General features: G+C 36.3%; 1 protein-coding gene and 2 long non-coding RNA genes across 3 annotated transcripts; 1 reads left to right on the top strand and 2 right to left on the bottom strand.

Annotated features, from left to right (window-relative positions):
* The first annotated feature begins 14623 nt into the window (after positions 1 to 14623).
* LOC116120481 lies at positions 14624 to 15295 on the top strand. The gene is made up of 2 exons (XR_004126556.1): positions 14624 to 14828; positions 14975 to 15295. It is a non-coding gene; the product is annotated as an uncharacterized LOC116120481 (long non-coding RNA).
* Positions 15296 to 15775: 480 nt separating this feature from the next.
* Positions 15776 to 18435, bottom strand: LOC116120485. Its single transcript, XM_031406431.1, has 3 exons — positions 18282 to 18435; positions 16778 to 17150; positions 15776 to 16117 (listed from the first exon to the last, which is right to left on the bottom strand). The coding sequence occupies exons 1-3, from the start codon at positions 18433 to 18435 to the stop codon at positions 15904 to 15906; spliced, it is 741 nt and encodes a 246-aa protein (XP_031262291.1). The 3' UTR covers positions 15776 to 15903.
* A 1449-nt stretch (positions 18436 to 19884) lies between these two features.
* Positions 19885 to 22833, bottom strand: LOC116120492. The gene is made up of 4 exons (XR_004126557.1): positions 22722 to 22833; positions 22341 to 22459; positions 21279 to 21524; positions 19885 to 20903 (listed from the first exon to the last, which is right to left on the bottom strand). It is a non-coding gene; the product is annotated as an uncharacterized LOC116120492 (long non-coding RNA).
* Positions 22834 to 27796: the final 4963 nt, after the last annotated feature.

Below are 27796 nucleotides of genomic sequence, written 5' to 3'. Positions count from 1 at the left end.
TGCCATTGGCTGTGGCAGCAGGATTGTGTAGGTTTGACTTGATTGATTTTTTGTTTGGATCGCATATACATCTTTATGTACTTATGTACTTCACTTGTTTTCAAGGGTGGGGCAAGAATGGTTTTGGGATGTAGTTGCCCAACATATAGCCATATTTTGATGAAACATTATATTTTGATGTTTTGGGATTAAATTTGTATATAGTCCCCTTTTTGTTTTGATGAAAGATGAATTAAGTAAAGTGAACCAAACAAAAACATTAGTTCACATCACTTAATTTGTTGTAACAGAACCAGTCTGGTAAATGGTAAATAGTATGATGAAATGATTATTGTTGAGATTGAGTTGTTTGCCAAATACATGAAGGCTTAGTTGTTGTGTTTGCCAAATAGGTTGTGGGATTGAAATGGAAAGCTTGGCATCTAATATACATGCAGGTCCCCAACAATTTCTTTATAATTTTTTGAGCTTTGTCGAGTCGGCTCAAATTCAAGCTCGAAAAGCCTTACCTTCTTAACGAGCTCGAGTTGAGCCATGCCATTAGAAGCTCGAATGGCTCGGCTCGAACTCGAGTTCACCAATCCCTTAATCGAGTCGAGCTCGATTAACCAAAAACTCAGCTTGGCTCGGCTCGGCTCGACTCGATTACAGCCTTACTGTAAGGTCCTCATTATCGAGATTTGAAACACTCGATACCCTTGTCACTATTCTAACACTTTATTACAAGAGTCAACATTACAAAATGGATTGGCTCTAGGGTGCCTACTCTAATAATCTCCCGGTCGCACTACAATCAATCATTCATGTATTTAATACTAAATGATCTTAAGAGCTTTTTATGCTTCTGGTGCGATAGAGCCTTTGTCAGTGGATCGGCGAGATTGTCATCAATATGTACTTTGCAAATTTGCACATCTTTTCTCTCAACCATTTCTTTGATGAGATGAAATCGCCTGAGTATGTGTTTGGATTACTGGTGAGACTGTGGTTCCTTCGCTTGAGTTGTTGCTCCATTATTATCACAGTAGACATCTATTGGATCAACAATAATGGAAACCATACCAAGTTCAGCGACGAACTTCTTAATCCAAATCGCCTCTTTGGCCGTATTGGATAATGTGATATATTCAGCTTCTATTGTAGAGTCCGTTATAGTGCTTTGCTTGGAGCTCTTCCAGCTCACTGCAGCTCCATGGAGACAAAATACAAAACTAGGCTACGAACGATAATCATCTTTATTCATTTGGAAACTAGCATCACTGTATCCTCTAACAGCGATCTCATCTACCCCTCCATAAACCAAGAACATTTCCTTAGTTATTTTTAGGTACTTAAGGATGTTCTTGACAACTATCCAGTGACGCTTACCTGAATTCGATTGATATCTACTACAAGTGCTTAATGCACATGAAACATTAACTCGAGTACATAACATGGCATACATGATGGATCCAATTACAGAAGCATATGGGATCGTTTTCATCCTATCTCTCCCATCTTGTGTTTCAGGACACATGTCTTTAGAGAGATAGACACCATGTAACATCGAAAGAAATCCTTTCTTGGATTCTTTCGTACTAAATCTCTTCAATACCTTGTCTATGTATGTACTCTGACTTCGGCCAAACAACCAATGCGATTTATCATGATAGGTCTTTGTCTTGAGGATGTAGGCTGCTTTTCCTAAGTCCTTCAAGGAAAAGCACTTGCATAACGAAGTCTTCACCGATTGCAAGTTTGGTATATCATTCTCGATGAAAAGTATGTCATCAACATACAACACCAAGAATGCAACTGTGCTCCCACTTACTTTCTTGTAAACATGGAGCTTCGTTCTTGATGAAACTGAAGTCTTTTATAGCTTCATCAAAACAAATGTTCCAGCTCCTAGAAGCTTGCTTAAGTCCATAAATAGACCTTTGCAACTTGCATATCTTATCAGCTTGTCCATAAAAAACGAAACCATCAAGTTGTGTCATATTCACATCCTCGTCTAGGTTTTCGTTCAGGAAAGCTGATGTGAAATCCATCTGCCAAATTTCATAATCGTGATATGCAGTAATCGCAAGCATAATCCTAATAGACTTAATCATAGCAACCAGTGAAAATGTTCTTCATAGTCTATGTCATAAATTTGTTTGAAACCTTTGGCAACCAGTCGTGCCTTATAAGTATGCGGCGGTCTTCTTCTTAAAGACCCATTTACACCTTATAGGTTTTACCTCTTCAGGTGGATCTACCAGATTCCATACTTGGTTCCATCTCAGATTTCATGGCTTCAAGTCATTCAACGGAATTTAGGTCTGATATAACGTCATTGTAGATTTTGGGTTCATTGTCTTGGTAGACCAATACGTTGTCATGTTTAGTCATAAGAAAACCATATCTCTCGGGCTCATGACATATTCTTTTAGACCTATATAGCTCTTATGCTACTTAAGGTGGTTCACTTTGATCCACAGATTGAGTAACCTCCTCATGATGTTTAACCATTTCTTGTGGCACGTCATCCCGTCTTTTGTCTAACATATCTTGTAGTACTAGAACTTCATCTAGTTCTACTTTTCTCTCACTAGTACCTTTTAGAAGAAATTCCTTCTCCAAGAAGACACTAGTATGAGCAACAAAAATTTTGCGCTCTTTTAGGTGGAAGAAATAGTATTCTTTGGTCTAGAATACCCGAAAAATATACACTTATTAGATTTTGGGCCTAGCTTATTTGAAGTCAATTTCTTGGCTTCACAACCCCAATAAGACAAGTTGGGGTTTGCCCACTCCATAGTTCATATAGAGTTTTATCCATAGACTTTGACAGACGGTTCAGTACGTGAGTCACAGTCTCTAGGGCATAACCCTAGAATGATGCAGATAGATCACTAAAACTCATTATAGACCTAACCATATCAAGTAAGGTCCTGTTCCTCCTTTCTGACACACCATTGTGTTGAGGCATATAAAGAGGAGTGAGTTGGGATACTACCCCACACTCTTTTAGGTATTCATAAAACCCTGAGCTCATGTATTCACCTCCTCACTTTAATACCACCTTGAGAGATTTAGAGAGTCGTTGTGGCTAGGGAGAGAGTTTTTGGTTTGCTTTGAGTGAACAATGTGTATTATGAACTAAAATGTAACCTTTGCATTTATATATACTTGGGCAATTTTGCAATTATTTGTTTTTCACTTCCAAGCCCAATAAAATCTTATTTTAAAAGGGAGCCCAAGTATTTATTATGTTACCCTTTGAATAATCAATATTATTCAAGGGTCCATGTAAACTAAACTAGTTTACATTAACAACCCATAAATTTATCCTTTTACCCTTTAACTATTAAAAGGTAATTTTCGTTCATCTCATTAATCTTAATGCTTTAAGATATAATAATTAAATATAATTAATTATTGCTTGACCATTTTAACCCTTAAAATGTCACAAATAATTTTCTATGTAACTATTACCAGGAGAAATCCCGTTATTACCCTCGGAAGGTGCTAGCCCTCTTCGGATAATCTTTTTCTCTCTCACATTCTCTAACTCTTAGCGTATTGTGTGACCATGTAGGTCCACTGTGGATTAGCCGTGAGCCGGTTTTGGATGAATCTGGAAACTTGTTCGGAGGGCCCAACGACTATGGTAAATATTAGAATGTGCCATAGTCCCTAAACCACGATGAAGAAATCTTCATCGAGCCCATTCAGATCAATGTACCATGCAGTTAAAGTCCTCCATTGAATATCTTGATCGAGCATGGATTCATGGAACGTCAAAATCCTAAACTCGATCTTCTACCGAATCATCGATCAATATGTTCGGAACTCGTCATCACAAACTTGCTTTTATATGACTAATAATGGACTCTGGCCAGAGATTTGATTTTCAACATTTATTGACGTTCGTCTAGGAACTCAATAGGGATGGAGTCAGCGGTACTCCCGATCCATATTTCCAAGTTAATGGATCCCCTCTTGTCTATCGTTTGTTTCCGCATGTGAACAACGCATGACCAAATAGACTTATTATACGAAAAATGATTAGTTCGTACTTATACACTGTAGAACCATACGCATCTGTATCGGATTCGACTACAATGTCTCAGGTCAAAGGACTACATTGTGCACTGATATAACCAAACAATAAATCATTGACTTCATGCTTTTCCAAGTAATTTGTCATATTGGTCACGAAAACAGTTCACCAACCGCTAATCCATACCAATGCCCCAGTGACATGACTATCATCGTCATCCGTACTTATATCAACTCATGATATCTTTCGGAAGCATCCGATATGCCTACTGTGCAATAAAGTTGCCCAAATTATATTGCTTCCGTAGGGAACCTTTTTCAATAATTCATTTATGATTAATGAATCATCTAGACAATTCATATACACTTTATTTTAAATGCAGACTGAATAAAGGAAGCAATTTATATATATGAATTGAAGAACTCTTTCTTATTATTATGATATATACATACAAGACAAAATGCTCTGAAACCGACAACACGAATGGTTTCTAGGGCAACACTAATATACACTAACAAAAATTGCATCTTTATAAAGTTTTATGATGCGGGTCTAATTGGTATGACCTATTCTACAATGCCAAAGTTATGGAACCTTGCAATTCCAAATAGATTACCATTCAAACTAAAGGACAATAATCCATTAAAATCTCAAAACGACACTATATCATCCAAAGCGGATACTGAAATAATATTTCTGGAAATAGAAGGTACGAATAATAGTTATGAAGTTCCAAAATTAAGTTCGTAGGCAAATTTAAACAATAATACCTACAACTAATGTAGCCACTGTTCTCCATTTCCAACTCGTAGGTCACTTCTCCCTTGGTTGAGTAATCTACTCTGCCTTAGTATGTGCACATCAATACAAGTGTGAGTACCACATCCTATGTCACTAACCCAGATGTTGAAGGGGATAAGTTAATCTCAATCTATGCTTACCTGAAGTTGAAAACGTTGACTTCTTCTTGCTTGTAAGGAAAACCTTACAGTGTTTCCTCCAGTGGCCAGGCTAGCATAATAGAAACAGACTATCTTCAACTTTTCCAACGCCACCTCAGGATTAAGAGCATCTTATCCTTTGGGTTTGGATTTGGGATTGACCTTGGCCTTTCCCTTACCCTTACTCTTACCTTTACTAATAGCAACTAATAAAGCAGGTTTGGACTTTTTCAAGTCCCGCTCACAGTCTTCAGCATGTTTAGAGCTTTGACAAAGACTTCACAATGTTCATATTGAAGTTTATTACGAACGGTGAATAAGAATCTGGTAGTGACTGCAGAATTAAATCACATTGCAATTCTGCATAAACACAAAACCCAAAATCTCAAGCCTCTTTATGTACCCAATATCTTGAGACCATGATGACAACTAGGGCTCCCTCGGCCATTCGGCTTAAACAGTGCCTTGACTCCTCATACCTCCCATGTTGATCATTCCTTTGGTATAACCTTGAGGGTGCGAATTATGGCATGTGCATCCATATTTCATGCTGCTTTTGTAGCTCAGATATTATCGATGCTAGCATAATGCATTGGACATTATTAGCATCATCAAGGAACTTTTGATAAGTGTCCTTAATCTCCTGAGTGGCGTCAAGTGCAGGCTCAGCTGGAAAGGCTTATTTAGGACATACCATTCCTTTTGGACTTTAGTACAATCTGAGATTTCAATACCAGTCTGAGAAATTGGATTCATCTGCCTATTTTCTTTCTCAATTATTGGTCGCAGTGATAGGTTGGTATTGCTCATTTTAACGAATCCACAAGTGCAGAAAAACAAATGTTATTATAATGTATTATTATTTAATAAAGTCTTTTATTAAATAATTGCTCCCACTATTACCTTAAACTAATAGCCCCCCCCTATTAACCCAGGAAAGCCTATTGGCTTTCCTAGTGGACCGAGATCCCATCAGCCCATTTCAAACCTTCGATTTAGAAACAAGCCAAAGGGTGATTAGTAGGTCAACAAACTTAATTCACACCAGTGATAGCTCCTAGTACCAATGTCAAATGTGAAATAAGCCAACAACCAATCACACAATTCAATGGTCGAAACCATTGTCCTTAAGTGTGATTCTCAGTATCAGTAGAGTGGACACTACATGTTACCACGTATACATAACAACTGTACTCCCTTACTATGCCCATGATGTGCTTATCAACCTTCGCTTTGGTGAACAAGCAAAATACATCATTTAAGTCGACCATCACCATTAAGGAAAACTCCAATGATGTTTGACCTCCTACTAATAGAAGTGTATCTACGCTTTAGCGAATAGGCTCTGAAGAATAGTGGTTTGGTCAAACCATGGTGATGGAAGGTGTTTCAATTAATTGACTTAATATACTTTAGTTGAGGGATTTTTATTTTATGTCTCACCAGTTTTATCTTATTAGCATGTATAGTCATAGTGGTATGATACTAAGCATTAAGGAAACGTGTTGGTGCATAGCCCAACTAAATCGATTTCCTCGAGCCTAGAGGAATCGTACGTCAAGCTAGGTTTAAATAATTAAATGGATTCTTCAAGTAATTCACCATTTCTTTCCATCGCTTCTTCTTCTCCATCATTACACAACTTTCAAAATAAAATTACATTTTACATACTTGAAAGGAAACCTTGAGTTACATTCAGAGGAGTAAGATGAAAGAGAGAGTTACAATAGAGAATAAAGAGAAAGGCAGGGCACGTAGGCCATATTTTAAAATTACATAATCCCAAAAGTTATTAAACTAGATTCATAGGCTTTTGCACCAAACACCATAAATTTTCACAATCAAGAATATGCATAAACAATCAAAATTCAAATTTTGTTTAAGTTGGTAAATTACAAGTTACCATTTGATATTCAACAGTGCAACATTTAAGTCCAACAAGTTTTAAAATTCTTCATTTTAGTCCCTTGTTATCAAGCTTCACTCAATTGGGCCTCCATAATGCTTCTAACATGTAGCAACATTTAATGGATTAAGATTATCTCGTAACAATGCGATCACGACCCAAAATTTAGCCCATCGCATCAAATCATGGGTTACCCAAAAATTTCTAGAAAACGTGCACCAGATCAGGGCCTTAGCTTAAAAACCAAGTGACAGTCAGGGCCAAGTGCAAGGAGTACTTGACCACCATGGCGCAACCACAAAATAGCAGCTTAGGGGAGGACAGTAGCGGCGCATTCGCATGCACTATTGTTGCGTGTGGTAGTAGCCTTTGTGCAGTGGCACAAGGTTGCTGTTGTGCCGTTTGCGATGGCACAGCCCAAGGCTGCATGCTGGAGCAGGTAGCCAACACTCCTTCATGCATGACAGTGCTCAATAGTAGTGTTGCGACATGCAATCTGTCCAACATCAATGCATGTTTGCATGCTACCGCTACTACTTCTTGCTGTTATTGTGCACGGCAGTGCACAACGGCAACACACTGCCATTCACGATAGCCTTCTTCTCTGATCAAAGTCAAGTTTTATTTGATTTCGATCCATCATGAACATATGCAAAAAATCCAGAATAGCAACACATCAACTATAACAATTTTATAACTAATTTTTCAGATTTTACATAATACACTAAAACCCTAATTGATACATGTCGAAACTAATACATCCAAACATTATACAAAATAATGTAAAAGGTATAAGAGGCTTTGATACCACTGTTGGTTACTTGACGAGGTTTACGCAACGAAAAATAAAAATTAATCCTGATCCAAAACTCTGAGCCCTAGATCCTTATATCCAGTTTACGTTATTTGCATATAAAATAATATTGAACATAGACTTCCAGGTTTTATACCAGCATTTGGAGGCTCCTTCTTTTGACAAGAATCACTCCTACTCTAAGATAAGAGTGAACTCTTTGTATCTCCATGAAGGCATGACATTGATCACCTAGCGGTTTGATGTGCTAGCCAAACCCACAAGGATCAAGGATGACTGCCAAATTTTTCTTACGAAAAAATTCTCCTCCACAACTATGGGTGACCACAGTTTGGGAGAGTGAGTGAGAGAGAGAGAGTGGATGACTAGGGTTTTTTGTGAATATTATTTGTTTTTTGATTTTAAGTACACTTGAATAGTGGACACAAAAAAACCCCTAATTTAATGATATAATTCCATATATATTCAATTTCAAATTCAAACTTGAATTTTATATTATTTTTAACATTAATATTATTCAAATATTAATATTAATATAACATTTAAACATATATGTGCACACACACACACATACACACACACACACACACACACACACACACACACACACACACACAATCTCACTTATTTTAATTTCCATATGAAATTAAATATAGGCAACGAACTTAGTAAATTTAATTGCACTATGCGATTATCAAAATGGCCTTTCATTTTAAAAGGCGAAAATACCTTCTTACTTATTTATCCTTAATCTATTTTCCATGTGTGTGATCTGACGGCTTCTCATTATATCGGCATTGAGTAGTATCGCGATTGACACCCAATCAATTATCTCACTAAACACAAACCAAGATTGACCTCTAGCAAGGCATCATGGCTACCTAATAGATTCGGATTTAGCGAAACAACTTGTTGGAGTAGATGCCCTAGAGCCAATCAATTATTGTAGAATTGACTCTTTGTAATAATGTTCATTAATCAATAAAAGGCATTTTATTCTATATCGCGTAAATAATTATTATTGCAATATGCATTGATATATGTCCTTAGAATGGTAGAACCGTGACGAGGGTATCAAGTGTTTCAAATCTTGATAGTGAGAACCCTATGAGCACATATGGTGGCCATTCTAGAAACGTCCGTAGCCCCAGTATTATTTTGAAGTAAGGGCACAGATAATACAGTAAGGCTATCATAGTGTTGAACGACCTTGTCGAAAGACAGTGACTGGTCTCACTTGTCGAGGTTGTTTGGTGACAACCTGGTACAACACATGGGTTCTTGCTGTAGGCGAATACACCGCAACAAGTTCACTGGATTGACCAACCAGAGGATTCCATATGGACGGTAACCCCAGTGTCTATGGAACAAATCCTCTAACAAATGGTGGTGCATGTGATCCTTAGACTTGAGATCATAGGAGCACCTTGTGCATCGATTGGTACAGTTTGACACTAGCCTAACGCAGTTCTATTCAGAGCTGTCAATACGGTGGTGATTGGCTGCATCAAGGAGTGTATCAAGACTATGGTGGATTGATAGAGGATTCATCACTCTTGGGTACGGGAGAAGTTATCTCATGGCGTAATTCAGTATATGGCAATAACACTAAAACTGTGGCCATAGTGAGATTGAATTGTTGCTCTATGCAGTTTATAATACAGGTTATTGGTCTAGAAACTGAATACATAATATCGAGAGTAACCGGAGGTTGACACTATTTCTATGCCTTCGTCTCGTCGAGATACAGTATGATGAAAGGATTGAATTGTAAGGTAACCATATCGTTGATAAGTAGCTACTTTGCTGAATCCGAATCTATCGGGTGGCCATGATGCCTTGCTAGGGGCCAATCTTGGTCTGTGTATTAGTGAGACGACTAATTGGTGTTAATCGCAATACTATACACTGCCGGTATAATGAGGAGCCTACGGGTCACACACATAGAAGATAATTTAAGAGCTAAGAAGAAAGAATGGCGTTTTTTTCTTTTTAGGCGAAATGGTATTTTGGTAATTTTACAGTGCAATTAAATTTGCCAAGGTCGTAGCCTTTATTTAATTTATTAAAAAAAATTAAATAAGTGAAATTACGTTTAAATATGTGTTCGCATATATTTAAATAAATTATCATTATTGTTAAATGTTAATATATATATATATATATTAAATATATATTAATTGATTTTAATTGAAGATAATGATGAATTAAAATAAATATCTAATTAGGGGGTATATATATATATATTAAATATATATTAATTGATTTTAATTGAAGATAATGATGAATTAAAATAAATATCTAATTAGGGGGTGTTTGGAAACATGGGGTGTTTGGGTTTGAACCCAAGTCCATTCCATATGGGAATAGGGCAAGTAAAATAACACTATAAAAGAAAAGTGTTAATTGAAAAAAGAGAGAGCCTTTCTTTATTCATTCACTATTCATTGAAAAGTGAAAAACCCTATAGCCCCATTTTCTCTCCCACGCCAGATTTTGGTTTAGCCAAAAATCAAATACTCATTTTCTTCTTTGTTTCTTAAGGCTAAGGAGGATCTAGCAAATCCCTCGTTAATTCCTTGCGATTATCTTCGTGTGGACTACGTCGGTTCGGTCCTACACTTGGGTCAGTAGCAAAACGCTCAAGGACAAAGTTGGAGGAGCCTCCAAATATGCATAAGATTATTGAACCTTGAATCTGATTTTCTGTAGATTTAATTTATGTACTGTATAAACTGTGATATTATACTCGGATCTTGGTTCTAAGGAACGATCCATGTCATTTATGTTTTTTGTTTTCCGCTGCGTAAGTGGGTCGTTCACTAACACAACTTACTTATCAACGGTATGGTTATTGTGCAATCAAATCATTTTATCATTCATTATCTCATCAAGGCTGAGGTACAGAAGTAGTGTCAACCTCAAATATCCCTAACATCTTGGTATTCGGTTATTGGATCAATGACTGAAAATAGATTGGATTGAGCTACACTCAATCCCACTGTGGCCACAGATTTAGTGTCCTTGCCATTTACCGAATTGGTCAATGAGTTAATTTCTTCCGTACCTGGGAGTGATGAATCCTTTGTCAATCCACTATAGTATTGATACACTTCTTGATGTAGCCAATCACTATTGTTCTGAGATAGTTCTGAATAAAACTATGTTAGGCTAGTGTCAAACTACACCAATTGGTGCACAAGGTGCTCCGGTGATCTCAAGTCTAAGGATCACATGCACCACCATTCGTTAGAGGATTTATTCCACAGACATTGGGGTTACCATCTATGTGGAACCCTCTGGTGGGTTTATTTGGTGAACTTGCCTATGGGAAACACTCATGTGTTGCACCAGGTTGTCAATAAACAATCTTGACAAGTGAGATCAGTCACTGCCTTTTGGTAGGATCATTCAACACTATGATAGCCTTATCGTATTATCTATGTCCTTATTCAGAATAATACTAGGGCTTCGGATAATTTTAGAATAGCCACCATATGTGATCATAGGGTTCTCACTATCGAGATTTGAAACACTCGATATTCTTTTCACGGTTCTACCATCCTAAGGACATACATTATAACATACAATAAATATGAATTATATAATGTACAAAAAGCCTTTTATTGATTATAAACATTATTAGAAGAGTCAACATTACAAAATGGATTGGCTCTAGGGAACCTACTCTAACAAGTGCGAGTATAATTATATTAGCCATATTTAACATTTATTTGTCACAAAATTTCTCGTAAAACGATTTTGTACTGTTTTCTAGTTACTTGTTGCAACACAACTCGATTAATGTAAGTAAACAATGTCTCACAGTCAATACGAAAGTGCAAGTGCCATCATATTTGCAAAATTCATCGCTTACATATTGCAAAAGTTTTTTGTACAACCTTCGTAGCATTTTCAAATTGCCAATTGTGACGCGACTCGATTGTATGTAAGTAAACTATGTTTTATACTCAACCAAAAAGTGTTAGGTAATCGTATTTGTGAAACTCACCGCTTATATTCACAAAAGTTCTCGTAAAAGGTTTCTTTAGCGTGTTTTTGTTGCTGGTTGTGACAAAACTTGATTTTATGTAAGTAAATTGTGTCTTATGCTTCATACGAAAGTGCAAGCATCATCATATTTGCGAAACTTTGTGTCAATATCTCACAAGAGTTCTTGTGAAAGGCTTTTGTAGCATGGTACAATGAAGCGGCAGCTAGATCATGGTCGTTTGATCTAGCCAGCACTATACAACCACCAACTTTTTATATATATAATTTTTATGTTATTTTTTTTTTTAATTGTGGGTTCAATGGATTCTAAGAATTAGAAATTTTGTGTTAAAATTTTGCAAAGCTTGAATAAAGGTTTGGTTGTGGAAAAAAAAAATTGAAACAAAACTGTTGAATACTTTGGTGAAGATACAAAACTGTTGAATACTTTGGTGAAGATACAAAAATGTTGAATATTTTGGTGAAGAAGATTTTGTTTGGATGGGATTAAAATGAAGACATATTTATAAAAAATGTGTTGGGGATGAAAAAGAATCTTTTTATAGCTTAAGTGAAATTTTATATAATTTATTTCATATTTATAAATTTAAATAGTTTAGAACAATTTATCATATTTTGGTTAAAGGGTAAAAATGTCATTTTAATAATTAATAGATTTTCATTATGATTATTAACGGAGTGGAGGTTATCTACTAGGGGTGTGCAAATGAACCAACTAGAATCGGAACTAACGGGTATCCAGGTTCTGATTCTGGTCCCTACCCAGAACCGACCCTCACAAGGTAGGTTCCGATTCTAGAAATCAAGAACTGGCATTGTGCGGGTCCGGTTCCGATTCTACCACCTCAAGAACCCGAACTGGACCTTGGACTCAAGACTAAATTGAAATGTTATAAAAATATAGGGACCATTTTAAAATTTTGTAATTCACTAGAAATTTTATATGATTTCTTCTGGAATTTTTTCTTGTACTCACAGCTGAATTTAATTGATCTCCTTACCCTTGTTATTAGAATTAATTCACTGCAAATAACTTTTATTTCTTTAAAAAAAAAAAAATTATTTTTTCCATTTATTTTCTTCTCACCCATACTGAACACAGCAACACAAAAAACAATTTTCTTAATAAAAATAACTATATCTTTTCTATTCATTTTATTCTCATCGATATTGAACACAACACACGAAAAATGAAAAGACATGAAATCCAAATCCAACAGTTTAATATTAACAAATCCGGCCATTTAACAAAAACCCAAATCTTCATTTTTCATACAAAAAAATCAACAACGCATAAAAAAATCAATTTGGCCATTTTTTTTTAATAAAAAAATCAACGAAGCTTAAAAAAAATCAATTCTGTATAGATCCTCTTTTGATAAATGCGAAAAGGAAAATGAGAAGAAGAAGAAGAAGAGAGATCTACAATAGGGTGTTCTTTGTTGGCTAGCTTTTGTGTGGGGAAGAAGATATTAGTGTAGGTGCTCTTGAGCCAATCATATTGTTGTATGTTGACTATGTGGATCATGAATATTCAATATATAAAAAAGGAATTGATTATATTATGTAAAACATATTTCATATGTATGTATTAATATGTGTTCTTAGAGTGGTTGAACCGTGATGAGAGAATCAAGTAGTGATAAGTCTTGATTGTGAGATCCCTATGATCATTTATGGTGGCCATCCTAGAAATGTCCGTAGCCGGAGTATTATCCTGACCAAGGGCATAGATAATATGGTAAAATTATCATAGTGTTGAATGACCCTATCGAAAGGTAGTGACTAATCTCACATGTCAAGGTTGTTTGATGACAACTTAGTGTGACGCATGGGTGATTGTTATTCACGAGTTCACCGGACTGACCCATCAGAGGATTTCATATAGATGGTAACACCAATGTCCATGGAATACATCCTTTAACATATGATTGTGCATGTGGTCCTTAGACTTCAGATCACTAGAGCGCCGTGTGTACCTATTGGTGTAGTTTGACACTAGCCAAATGTAATCCTGATAGGGTTATCAGTATGGGAGTGATTAACTACATTTAGAAGTACATCATGATTATGGTGGATTGACAAAGGAATCATCACTCTTGTGTATAGGTGATATTATCTCGGAGAGATTCCAGTGAAGGACAACGACTTTAGAATCTGTGGCCACAGTGGAATCGAGTTGAAGCTTGATTGGTCAATTGGTCCAATAACTGAGTCTGAACATCTCAAGGTGGTTTATACTTGAAGCCGACATTACTTTTATGCTTCAAACCTTGATGAGACAATAGATGATGAAAGGATCTGATTGCTCGATAACCATACTTTTGACAGGTAGTGAATACGCTAAATATGAATTTATTAGGTGGCCATGATGTCTTACTAGGGGACAATCTTGGTTTGTGTATAATGAAAGGTTGATTGGGTTTTAAACGCGATATTATGCACTACTAGCATGATGGGGAGTTTTTGGGTCACACACATATAAGGCAATCTAAAGAAGATAATATGTGAGGGGTATTTTCGTCATTTGTTGACAAAGGAGTATTTTGGTAAATCTTACAGAGCAGTTAAATTTGCTGGAAAGATTGTTGCCTAGATCCAATCCCCTATTAGATTTAATATGTAAGATTGGTTATTTATTTAAATAAGTATATTTTCGTATATATATTGTAAATAAATAAACCGTCAGTATTTAAATGTATATATTGGTGTATATATGTTTTAAATATTGAAAGAATTTTATTAAAGGATAAAAAAAATAACATGTCAATACCCAATATATGATTTTGTTCCGGAATTATGGACACTAATTATTTAATTAGTGGAAGGGCATTATGGTAAATAATTGTTCAAGGGATTTTTAGGGCAACACTATAAAATGGCACTTTTTCCTAAAAATCAAATAACTCTCATTCTCTCTTCTCTTGGCTGCGAATGCCAAAGGTTCATTGAGAGAATTTTTCTCTCAATCCTTTATCTCACTCATCTTGTGTAGACTACACAAATAATCTCGTAAATCATTTGTGTTGAATCTTGCATTTGTGTGGATATTGTTGGTTCAATCCTACAGTTGGATCGTGAGCGTTTTCATCCAAATCCGAAAAGAGGCGGAGCCTCCAAACGTTGGTAAGATTCTGAATCTTTCATTGGTCTTGTTTGATTTATAGCATATGAACATCGTTATGCTCATATATGGATTTCGGGACTTATAGGGTTTTAATCTATAAATTTTTGTTTTCTGCTGCGTTTATCTTTGATTAAAACACTAACAGAAGAAGATAAGAGACGAAATGATAGAAGATGGCTTGTTTGTTCGAAGACGAAGGGAGCAGAGAGATAGACGTAACATTTAGGGCTACCTTGGCTAGGGTTTTGTGTGGAGAAGAAGAAGATAGGAGAAGAAAGGAGAGAACTTGGCTTGTTTTTGTTTGCAGGCAATGCTTAGGGTTTTGGCTTTTAAAAAAAGCTTTTCAAAGTGATTGGTACATGAGTTATAATCCAACGATCAAGATTCGTTGTGAGATGGGCATGTATTTGTAATATTATAAGGGTTTATTTGTTATTTTTGAAGCAAATAAGGACCAATTACAATTTTCCCGAGTACCCGGAACCAAAACCGAAACTGGTAAAATAGGTATCGATTCTAACTATTAAGGAATCAATACTAACAATTCCGATTCTGATTCCAACTATTAAGGAACCAGTACTGAAAGTTCTGATTCCGATTCCAATTCCAATTCCTTCAAAAAAGGGTGGGTATATAAAACAGGTTCCAATTCCAACTATTAAGGAACCAGAACTGGCGATTCCGATTCCTTCACAGGTACTAGCCCACCCCTATCATCTACAATATTTTCTTAATCTTTGTGATATCTACTAATTTGACAAACATTTGTGGGTTTTCTATAAGTATCCCTTTATTAAATAAATAAATTTTAAACCTTATTTAATATTTTAAATAAATTATATTTATTATGCATAAGAGCATATTAGGTTATTTGATTAATATGTTCTTAAAAAATTTGCAATGTTTAGATTTAAGTTACAAAATTTTCCTTTTTCTAATAAGTGAATTAAGTGAAAAGTGGTAAAACAAACAAACAAACCCCTCCATCAAAGCAACCGTTTACATGCAGTGGTCACTGGTTCACAATTACATGTAGGCATTTTATATATAGTAACAAACACTAGTTGCAACCTCTTAAAAGGCAATAAGTTTCCTATTTAAATGCTCTCCAGTAGAAGCTCCGAGACCATGATCATGATCATGATCATGAAAAACAAGTGTCAAGATTCCAACCAAGCATAGCACTGATCCTACAAGAAGTTTGTCATACCTCTCCACCCAATGAAATTTCAACTGGCTTGCGCCGTAAAATGATAGAGCCACCAGTGAGGTCATCACCGTTATCGTGCTGCAACGAAAAATACAATAATCTTTTCTCAATCTCAAGCTTCATGATATCATCCGATTGATAATCTTAATAAACATTACACCATTCAGTCAAGCATGTTGGGTAATGTATTAACTTTATAGCAATTGAGTACATAGTAACTGCAGCAGAGTAATTAAATATATAAAATTGAACAACCCGAGTTTAGAAACTAGAAAATCCACAAAGTCACAACACTTTCTGCAATCAGTCAATTAGGGATATGGAAGTGAGAAGCCAACTCTAAAGTATTTAAACTTGAATCTAGCGGGACATATTGAAAGATGATAGCATTACTAAGAATTGAACCCAACTAAACTGACCCTCAAATTGCTCATTTAAGAAGGGAAGCTACATGAAGCAATTATGGTCCATGGAACCCTTTCACATCCGTATATATATGGAATTGATGAAAATAAATGATGACACATTATGGAGAGAGAAATTAATGGATCATGTTTCCATTTGTCAGCCTATATGAAACTTTCTTGTGGCCTATGCAATTTTTAGCCAGCTTTGCTCCAAATTAGTTTTTGCTCGGTCAAACAGACTGAGGAAACTTATTGTTCATGATTGTCATAAATTAATAACATAAAACCAGAATAAATTAATTAATTTTTCTTATGCCTTCATTACTGATACCTGAATAGAAGCACTATGATGGCAAGTACCATCATGGAGGATGAATTCCCAACAGCAAGAAACACTGGAAGTGTGGTTGCACAAGGAGATAATGCCGGAACAAGAACAAGCCCAGCAACAGCCATTTTCTCCATTGGCTGGTTGTGAGAATGACTGTGGCCACCCTTCCCAGACACAAACAACAAGATATAGCTACCACCAAGAACTACAAGCAAAAGTGAAGCAAGTTTATGCACTGTTTCTTCACCAGCAATAGTGTTTGCCATGGTGATTGCTGTTATTCCAAGAAGTGAAGTGGATATTACATGCAAAACTGCTCCAAATGCAGCTGCATGATAAAATATAATATAAAGAAGAGTATCATTAGTATTGCCTCAACATTATTTAAAATAATATCTTCATTGCCTCTTAGGCATAAATTTCATATAAATAAAGGTTAAAAATAAAACTTCCAAAAAGAGTCATCAAAGCACTAAGTCCAGATTGCAACTTATACAATTATGACTATTATAGGTAAACTCAGATGATAATCGAAGACAGAACATAATACAATAGTACAGTTTGGTCAAGATGTATAAGATAATTCTCTTTTTCTAGAGCTGACCACTGGTCTGTCCAAACCCATTCTGCACTGAGATGGGGTAAGTTATAAATCAACCCATCTTCCCCAATTGCCTAAATTATGTAGTAAAATGTGAAAGGATATCAGAATACTTGCTTACAGAATAAACAAAAAAATAAAAAATAAAAAAAAATGATACTACCAAATTATATTTTCTTCTAACTCAAGTTTGAATAAATTAAAAGGGGCAAGTTCACCTAATTAAGTTTGATAAATGTAAAATTCACTAAAAAAGATTACTACAAGAATAACTTCCACCCAATTAAGTTGGATAAATGTCAATTTGCACTAAAACATGATCACAAGAATAACTTTCTAGTTGAGAACATATCTGACGGTTTTTTTTTTTTTTTTTTTTTGTATAAACAGATTGACTGTCTCCTACATGTTCAATGAGTTCTAAACTGGGGCTACTTCCAAAACCTACAATATCAGTTGTGAAGATTCTCGTGAAATATAATATAAAGGGGAGATTATCAATTCAGGCACAATGTTTGTCAAAATGATAAAAAACAGACACAAGTTTCAAATCATTAATTTAGAGATGTACAACCGTAAATAGTTGTTACACTTAACATCAAATAGAGATCTCTGAGTAATTTTATATTATATAAATTAAAAAATAAATGATAAAAAAATTCAACTAAAAATCTTCTATCTATTAAAACATTGACATGTAAAAACTTTTCTCCAATGAAATGCTGACAACTAGTCCTCCACTAAAAAAAAATTAAAAATAAATCAAAAATCAAAAACTAAAACTAAGAACATATAAGAAAAACTAAAAGCAGCACCACTAGTCGCCAGCACCACTGGCCAATATCTGTCTCGGAGTGCCTAGATCGCGCAATATCATTTACGGTCAGAGTAAGGAGTGCACACCCCACGTAACATCTGGATCATCATGACATCTGCATAGTGGAGGTTCAGTAGTAGGTGTTCTATCCATGTAACAATCATTTGTCAGAGGTTTAACCCAAACAACAATTTGGTTCTGTTTGGAAGCTATTTTCATCTTTCCCACAACGGTGCTCATTTGTTTCCAAATTCTTAGAACCTCTTCATCCTGTCTGGAGACGAGAAGGCAAAATAGCCTCCTGGCCGGACTAACCTATCCAGCTATAGAAGAAGAATTCCATTCCTTTGAAGCTAATCAATCCTAAAGCAGTTGTTCAAATTTCTTAACACACATTCCTCTCTCTAAGGTAAAATTGTATTTGGTTTTGATGAACTTGACTTAACATGTGCAATTGAATGAATATACTTATCAATTCCATAATGAAAGTGGATGCCTAAATTGAATAAACATTAAGGGGTATTTAAGACTTTTCGGTTTTTCTGCTAAAGTTAACTGTAATGACCCTTAAATCCTAAATTGAATGATTTAAAACTTGTGTCCGTTTTTAATCATTTCGACAAAACATTGTACCTAAATTCATAATTCCCTATTTTAAGTAGATGGCCCTAAGGGGATTTGAACTTTGAGCACAAAGAAATCACTCATTTGCTTAAGTCGGGGAATAGAAAACTCCAAGCAAACTGAAAGCCTTTCCAATACGGCTGAATTCATATTTTCTCAAACAAATGAACATAAACAGTCATAGTTTGTTAAACCTACTAACTTCAATCCAGAAATCCAACTTGTCACCATCTCAAAAATCATTGTCAACCACAACATATTCATGATAAAGGATCCAAGGTTACACAACAAAATTGTTATTCAAAGATCTACAGTGATACTTTCCCGTTCAGTCAAAGTAGACTCAAACTAGCTCTTTCTCATCTCATGAACCTCCTATTCTCCTATGTTACCTTTTACAACTAAGATGTGNGAACGACGGCTGCTAACGTGCGCCGGAGGACTGTTAGAGGCGGTGGTCTGCTAACGTGCGCCGCCCATGTAAAATGACCAATTTACCCCTTTACCGTTACATCAAACGTTTTTCCGTCACTTTAAGGGTGGGAATCTGGAATAAATGAAACCAGTAGTACTAACTTGGGATTTCGTCAAACCTTGGGTGGGAACATGTCGTTTACTCTTTTGAAAATAATGAATAAATAAGAATAATTTTGGAATTTTAAACAGTCAAACCTGGTCAAGTTATAATTTTGATGGACGGAGAGTCATGTTGGGTGGCACATATTAGATTACGAAACTAAAGGTGGAATCGTTGTTTCACGAAACATAAGAAAATGTTATTCGGTTCTTTTTTTTTTTTTTTTTTTTTTTTTTTAAATCATGCCATTAAACATTGATCTATTAATTTTGTAGTGCTCACATATATTATTTATAAGAGACAGTAAGTATCGATCGCCGACTGAATTAAATGATCTCTCAGGACTATATGAGCATTAACCTGATTTTGAATGTAAATACTTAAAATCTAAGAAAAGCATAATAAAGATCCCAAATCAGCAAGTATATCCTTGAGTTATATAGTGATTGAAACTTTTATACAACTATATCCAAACCTTAGTACCTTACAAGCTGCATATACAATAAATCCATATTTGTCACATTGACGGTTAAATTCAAATGAAAAATATTTGAAACGTTACAAATATGACATTCCATGCCACAAAAATCACATCTTAAACTACACAATATTACAAAACTTCTGTCGATTGCTGTATTCTTACCCCTGTATAGCAGCAATTTCCCAAAATTATACATACTGCTGAAACTTCCAATATCCAGAAATTCCAAAAGAGATTCCAAACAAGCTTGTTGCAGAAGAACTATACAGAGGTTTTCTCTATATACATCTAATATGATGGTCTTCAAATTCACTGTGCAATTAATAGTTGTGGTATACAAGGAGCGGTGTTATTCACTCAGTTTCAGTGAGTAAAGAAATTTCTCACCTCCCCTCTGCAATTATGTCACTGAACCCAGGGGCTTATTCTGGAGAGCAATGGATCAACTCCAGGGCTAAGATCAGTTACACTGCCACATTGGCTCTTCTTTCTGCTATAATTTCTTGTCGATGAGGATGTAACAGTATCTTTGTTCAAAAGGCTATTTGTTATGTCCTTATAATCCTTATCAGTCAAATAACTTGGCTTTGAAGCACCAGTTTCCACTTCGATGTCTCCAGCAAGCTGTTAACAACGCGTGACATTGGTAGCAGTAACATTGGTGACAATTGAGTGCACAAGAGTGCAACTCCTATTACTTGTACAGTGCCAATTTCATTGAACTCAGATAATTGGGAATTTATCAGCCCCAAACTTCGGTTACTTTCATGAAGACTCCAGGCCTACAAATACCATAGAGACAATTCAAGGAATAAGTTTTTTTAACACTAGGATACATAGAAGAAAGCATTAAAAAAAAAAAATGGTAAAAGTGCCCATTCAAGAAGATAAATCTTTTCCCTATCCAGGTTAGTCTCAGAGTTTGCCCTTCCACTGATAATCTCCAAAGCAACAACACCAAAACTGGATACATCAGCCTTTTCTTTCAAGTGTCCAAGCTTTCCATACTTTGGTGTCAGATAGCCACTGCAAGAAAATGAATGTTTCTCAAGGTTAAAATCCAAAAGAAAAGCTTCGGTATATAGATTGCTCTCAAACTGGATTCAATAATCAGCCCTATTCCAGGCGCCCACTTGCCTTTACAAAGTGAAAAGCTTTATAAGTTAGCAAATCTTTCCTAATACAAAACAATTACATCATTATCAAAGATGACACAAAAAGTTTCTCAACATACATTTATTGCTCTCATAGTCATTCTCATCAATACATGTATGTTGAGCATGATGAGCACTTTGAAATACTCACAACAAAATCCACTAGATGTTTTGAAATACTCTGCAGCACATTCTAAAAGGAGTATTAAGGAAGAATGGTAGTCAAGGAATGATTGAAGGAGCTTACATGGTCCCTGCAACTCTGGCGCTGATGTGAGTTTTTCTGTCATCATACAACTTGGCCAATCCAAAATCTGATATCTTTGGGCAGAGTTCTGCATCGAGTAAAATATTGCTTGCCTTGACGTCTTGATGTACAATCTTTGGCCTAGAATCCTCATGAAGACATGCTAGACATATTGCAGTTCCCAAGCATATATTGAACCGGGTAGGCCAATTGAGATGCAATTCCCTTCTTCCTGCAGAAACATGGCTGCAATCATTAAGAACTTCAAGAGTTATTGATATGGATAACTGAGGATTCATGGACAATTTATCCCCATAAACAATTTGGAGCTCAATAAAACTTTTACAATCAGCTCAAACCCGTTTGTGCTCTTATTTGCCCATTAAACTTGCAGTTTTTTCTATATATATATATATAACTAAACACAATTTACATAGGAGAACAGATATTTGTTTCTTTAAACCTTGCAATGGTTAAAACATTTGAAAGTCAGCAAAATAGTATTTTGTACTTAAAGATTTATTGTTTATAACTGGAAGCAAATCATAGGAGAGAAATCACATGCATTAACATTGCAGTTGCTTGCAAGAAAAGCAAAAGTAGAAATTTTAAACTAAAGTTGATCATCAATTAGCATCCTCATACCAAACAATACTTAATCAAGGCTTTTGTTTTCAAGGTACTCATAAAAAAAGAGGAGCCTAGTTCCCTCAATGCAGCGACCATCCAATTTCACAAGATTGCAATGTTGCACTGAAGTTATGGTAGCAATCTCATTAACAAACTGATTTTACCCTTGGAGGGATCCTAGAGAAAGTTGCTTCACAGCTGTAACCCTTCCATCAGAAATCATACACTGTAGCACCAGATTTATAGACATAAATTATATATGCTACATCTTTGGTGAGTATCCAAAAGCTGAAATTCACCTAGTTTTCTTGTTAATAGTGTTAAACTATGATAATGCATTTCAAATACAACATTGCAACCCAAGTTCCCTGTGTGCTAAACATTGTTTGTAACTTGTAAATCAAAAATGTAAATGTAAGATACAAAAGTTACCTTGTACACAGGTCCAAATCCTCCCTTGCCAAGCTTATTTGGAGGGTCGAAGTCTTATGTTGCAGGTCTCAACTAGGCATAACTGAAAGTTTTGAGTTCAGGTCCTATTCCAAGTAGCACTGCATATCAAAGCAAGATTACATAACATTGAGGATTTGCACGACAAGTGATGAATTACACCAGCAGCTTTGCCTATTTCATGAACAAACTCAGTTGCACTAGGACAAAATTCTTACTTCTCTGGAATCTACTTTTCTCAAATGCCCAGAGAACCTTTAACTTTGTGCCCAAGTGAAATGCAAATTCATAAACTTTCTTGAACAAACTTGGTTCCTGATACTTCAACTATTATTAATTTAAAAATCTCTTGGGCTCTCTTACCTTCCGCATCGTCATTGTGCTTTTTGTCCTCATGTAAAAAGTTAAAAATATCAGTATCAAGCTCGAAATTCCGAGAGCTACTAAAATACCAACAATGAGCCCAGTCTGGTTCTTCTTATGTGCAATAGCAACAGTTGGNAATAAAAAATTCCATATCCAACAAATTCCACCATTTAACATTAATATTAATAGAAACCCAAATCTTCATTATTCATACAAAAAAATCAATTTGGCATAAAAATCTTCATTATTCATACAAAAAATCAATTTGGCCAGAAGTTCAAATTCTTCCTACTATTTTTTAAAATTCGGCACAAATCCTTCTTTAATAAATGCGAAAAAGGAGAAGGAGAAGAAGAAGATAAGAGAAGAAAAGAGATATACAATAGGGTGTTCTTCGTTTCTCTTGGCTAGGGTTTTGTGGTGGGAAAAAGAAGATAAGAGAAGAGATGAGAGAACTTGGCTTGTTTTGTTCAAAGACAAAGGGAACAGAGAGAGGTTTTGTGTGGAGAAGAAGAAGAGAAGAGAAGAAAGGGAGGAAATTTAACTCCTTGGACATCCCAAGTTTGCATTTAAAAAAATAACCTTGAAAAATTTTTGTAATTTTCTTTTAAGTTAAAAAAACTGATGTGGCACACTTAGGATTCATTAAACATGTAAAACGGGTTAAACTGAAAAGATTTAAACATATTTGAGTAATATTATAATTAATGAAAGTTTGTTTAAATTGTGAAAATTGCAAAGGACCCCCCTTCTCCAATCAAAATCGATTAAGCGAACTCAATCGCTTAATCAACCCTAAAAAAGCCTTGACGAAATAACCACCCTTCATCGCGTTTTTCTTGTCATTTTCCACCACCCATTGTCGCAATCGTTTACTATTTGTATTAAAGACATTCCCTCTTACTTAAAAGAAACAATGGCTGACCTAAACAAAGATTTTGACAAAGAGCCAGCCCCTCTTCAAATCGTGGACGTGAGTGGTGCGAAAATTGGAGAATCGGAGGTTGCAGTGGAGCAAATTCTGATGACTGAAGTTGGTCCAATAGTAGACAATACGACGCTGGTAGAAGACAGCCCGCCAGGTGAACAAGGGAGGGCAGGAGCTGAAATTGAAAATGAAGAGGAGGATGTTGGCACAACGTCAAGTGAGAAGGAGGAAGAGGATGAAGTAAAGGTAATAATCTATATATTTTATGAAATTATTGGTTGTTTTAGGGGATATTTGGTTGGTGTGTTGTTAGGGTTATTGTTGCATTTTGTTGAACAATTGGAAGGCATTGGAGAAGTGGGTGTTTTGGTCTTCCAGAGGACTGGGGAAGCCAATGGAGGCCCTAGGGAGGTTGTTTGTGGTAGTTTGGATGGCTTTTGTTGGCAAAGAGAGCAGAATAGGGGGGCTAGGGGGCTGCCCTGCATATTGTAGGGCTATCCACGTGCAGCTAGCCCTATAATATGCAGGCAAGCCCTGAGCCCCCATTATGCAGCTCTCTTCTGCGAAGTCCAGAGCACCGAACCTGCCATAACAGCCTCCCTTGTCTTCACAGACCTTTGGAAGCCAAAAACAGCCACTCCCCCAATGCACTCCAACATGTTGCTTGTTTTGGTTTTTTGTTGTACTGATATGTAGTGTATATCAATTGTGCAATGTTATAAGAGCATAAATTATAAGGTTTATGGGCTTGATGTTGTAAATGATGTTGTGCCATACTTCCCAGCAAGGGTTACCGTTAGGTCTAGTTGGCAAGTGTTTAAGAAAATTAAGGACATTCTAGGTAAGCACCAGAAAGGGATGAAGCGATTCAGAAACTGATGTTTTGGTCATTTTGTGGGGTTGGGAGATAATTGGAGTAAGGCCTTCTGGGGGTAGGGTGCACATATCTTTTGGTGCACGTTGTTAAATGCAAAAAGAAGAATGAAATATGGTTTTTGGTTGATGGAAAGCCGATTCGGTTTGGGATGATGGAATTCGGGCCTAAATTATGGGCCATTTCTAGACGTAGAAGTTAAAGAAAGGGTAAAGAATAGCAAGGCTACTGAAACATTTGTTAGAAAGGTGTTCGTAGGGCAACAGTCAATTACAGGTCATGATTTAAAGGAGAGGTTAGAAGCGGAAGAAAATCAATATAGCTCTTCAGAGAAGTTCCAAATGTGCTTGGTATGGTTCGTGCATTCAGTCTTGATGGCTTATGACTCAACGAAAGTCGTAAACCAGGATTGGGAGCGATATGCAAGTAATGAGGACTTCTTTTATTCTTATCTGTGGGGGAGGTTGTCATTTAAGTTAACCATCGATTCCCTACAAGGAAAAGACATGGTGATTAAATATCGCTAATATGCCGAGAAGCGGAAACCCAACACATACAATTTGCTTTGCTTTGCTTCCCTTGGGCAATGCCGGTAAATATTAATAGGTTTTAGTTAATTTCTTTGTATTATATGTGTTTTAATTCTGATATGAACTATTTTTTACAATGTAGGCTTGGATATATGAGGTCGTCCCTGTCTTGGCTAAGGCGGGGAGGGGGGGGGGGGGGGGGGGGGGGGGGGGGGGGGGGGGGGGGGGGGGGGGGGGGGAGGGGGAGTTCGGATGAGGCATTGTAGTTTCCTAGGATGTTGCAGTGGCACACTGAAAAGAGCGTCCATTAGGACTATGAGAAAATTGAAATGGAAATTAAACTGGTTCCGGTAAGATTAAAGGATTTGTGTTTTGAATATATAATAGATTAAATGGTTTTTGTAAATTTAATTGATTTTTTTTAATTTTTGCAGGGAGTGGTCCATCCGTTCATCACTCCTACTAGAGCTGAATTGGTGATGAATTATGTTACATCATTCAAACTGTTGGACGATGTTTTTGATGAGAAGATAGACCGCCTAATGCGGGACTTAGAAGGAGTCACACATTTGATTGCAGTGGAAGGGTCGTTTGTTGAGCATGTGACTAAGGCCGAAGGCCAAGTAGGCGGGATGGATGAGGAGGAAGACATGGAGGCTCCTGTTCGTACTTCTCCTTCTAATTGGCAAACTGGTACACCAAGTATTAGTTTGCCACCAAGTACCGGTTTGCCTACGCATCCTGAATCTAAGTTGGTTGACCTCATAAACGGTTTACACAGCAAGTTTGACTTGTTAAGTGACAAGTTTGACATGTTGAGAAGCACTGTCTATGAGAAGGTAGATAAATTGGAAGAGAGGGTGCAAAGGGTGGATGAGAAGGTTGATGTGTTGTTGGAAATGGAGGAAGTTCAACCTAAGAAAAGAGAGACTCGAAAAAGCAAGCATGTGACATCTCCTTTCATGTAATTAAGGTATGAAAAGAAGAGGAGAGTTGCGAAAGAAAATGAGGAAGTGGGGAAGCTAAACCGGTTGATACAGAGGAACAAGGAGAAAGTGGGGAAGTGAAGCAAGCTGATACGGAGGAACAATGAGGAAGTGGGGTAGTGAAGCAATTAAAGCTTGATTTGTTTAGGGTAGTAGATGAGGAAGGGAAAAAAATCCTTTTATGCCTATTAAAATGATGAACAAAGCGATGTGGTTGTGAAGTGTAAGACCGAGGATTATCCTCGGAAGTGGTTTGATCAAATTTTAACAATGGGTCGTTGGGTTGAAGACTCGGTGAGTTATTTTCCTGTATTTTGCCTTATTTTTGCTTATGTTTTGTATCGTCTGATCGCTTAAGCAATTTGTTTTGTTTACAGATTGGTTAAGTGATCTGTTTTGATTTAATGACACTTACCATGTTTTTTTTTTTTTTTTTTTTTGGGATGTAGCACATTGATGAGGTTTTAGCACTTAAGACGTTGCAACAGAGCATTGAGGGTGACAATTTTTATCCGCATTGTGCCATAACCGATGTGTCATTTGGCCAAAGCCTAGTAAGCATACATGAGAAGTTAATGAAAAAGGCCAATGATGGAGGAGTCATAAAGGGAGGCAAGCGGAAAAGAATGGCTGCAAATAAGTATGACAGTGTCTTTGCCAGTGATCGGTTTGATGAGAGGATGATGCAGTATGTGAGAGGGGAAAGGCCCAAATATGGCAAGAGTTAGGCAAATATGAAAAGAGTATACTGCATTGTCAACATCAAAGATATGCATTGGATGACTGTCTTCTAGCAATTGGAGAAGGGCTTGCTGCAGATTTTTTATTGCAACCCCAATATTTGTCGAGGGAGGCAGTTGGAGAAAGAGATAGAGTCGCTGTGTAAATTGTTCCTACGGTTGTTGCAAGAGAGCATCATGTTTCAGCACTTGGGCGATGAACTACTGATGCGAAAGTGGCAACACAAGCACATCCCCGTCCCGACAAATGACGCAAGGTAAATTTTGTATAAAACTTACATAATACAATTGTTCTATAAGCTGATTGTAATATTAATGTCTTCCTCATATTGTAGTGTTGATTGCGGGGTATATGCAATAAAATTTCTTGAGTTCGACATGACCAACACCCCAATGGACGGCTTGAATGACGAAACAATGAGCAACTTTTGGGAGCGCTTGGCTGTTGAGTGCTTTTGCAGTCATATATGTATCTGTTAGTTACCACGGAAGGTATGCTTGTGATTACTAATTTGTACCAGTTCTTTAATTTTGGTTGTTTTCATTATTAATACAGATTTTGCTGATGTCTATTAGGATTGTGAAGCACGCCATGGAAATGATCAACCTTTTGGCTGTTAGGCTCATACAGAGACGTCGTTGAATGCAACCCCTAGAGTCCGGTGATTACAGGGAAGATTAGAGTCAAGGAAGATGGAAAGGTAAAAGAATTCATCTCAGATACTACTGGCCAAGACTGAGCAAAGATTGCATCAATTATGTCAAAAGGTAGTATTAATGGGTGTGCCAGTTGCATTCAATCCAAGCCATTGTTGATGTTGTCATCAACAGGTATGGAAGTTGGACTTAGACTTTTGTAGTTTATGTAAATTTCATTTCTTATATGGATAATTAGGTTGTCTTGAATTGGATAATTGGATTGTGGTGCATTAAACTGATATTGTTGGAAAGGTTGTTATAGAAGAAGACAAAAAGGTTGTTGTTGTGTTGTTGTTGCTGCTGATGCTGATGCTG

Source organism: Pistacia vera, unplaced genomic scaffold, assembly GCF_008641045.1.
Source record: "Pistacia vera cultivar Batoury unplaced genomic scaffold, PisVer_v2 Contig938, whole genome shotgun sequence".
Taxonomy (NCBI): Eukaryota; Viridiplantae; Streptophyta; class Magnoliopsida; order Sapindales; family Anacardiaceae; genus Pistacia; species Pistacia vera.
Note: the sequence above shows the minus strand (reverse complement) of the source record. Positions and strands in the feature narration are given on the sequence as shown.

Bases quoted from the DNA above. Each gene is read 5' to 3' on its own strand.
- LOC116120485 (XM_031406431.1), bottom strand. From the start codon at position 18,435: ATGAGCACCGTTGTGGGAAAGATGAAAATAGCTTCCAAACAGAACCAA. The intron at 17,151-18,281 runs GTGTGCACTCCT...AATAATGTTGAG, and splicing joins TGATCCAGATGTTACGTGGG to GCAATACTAATGATACTCTT. The intron at 16,118-16,777 runs GTATCAGTAATG...TTTTCGTTGCAG, and splicing joins ATCATAGTGCTTCTATTCAG to CACGATAACGGTGATGACCT.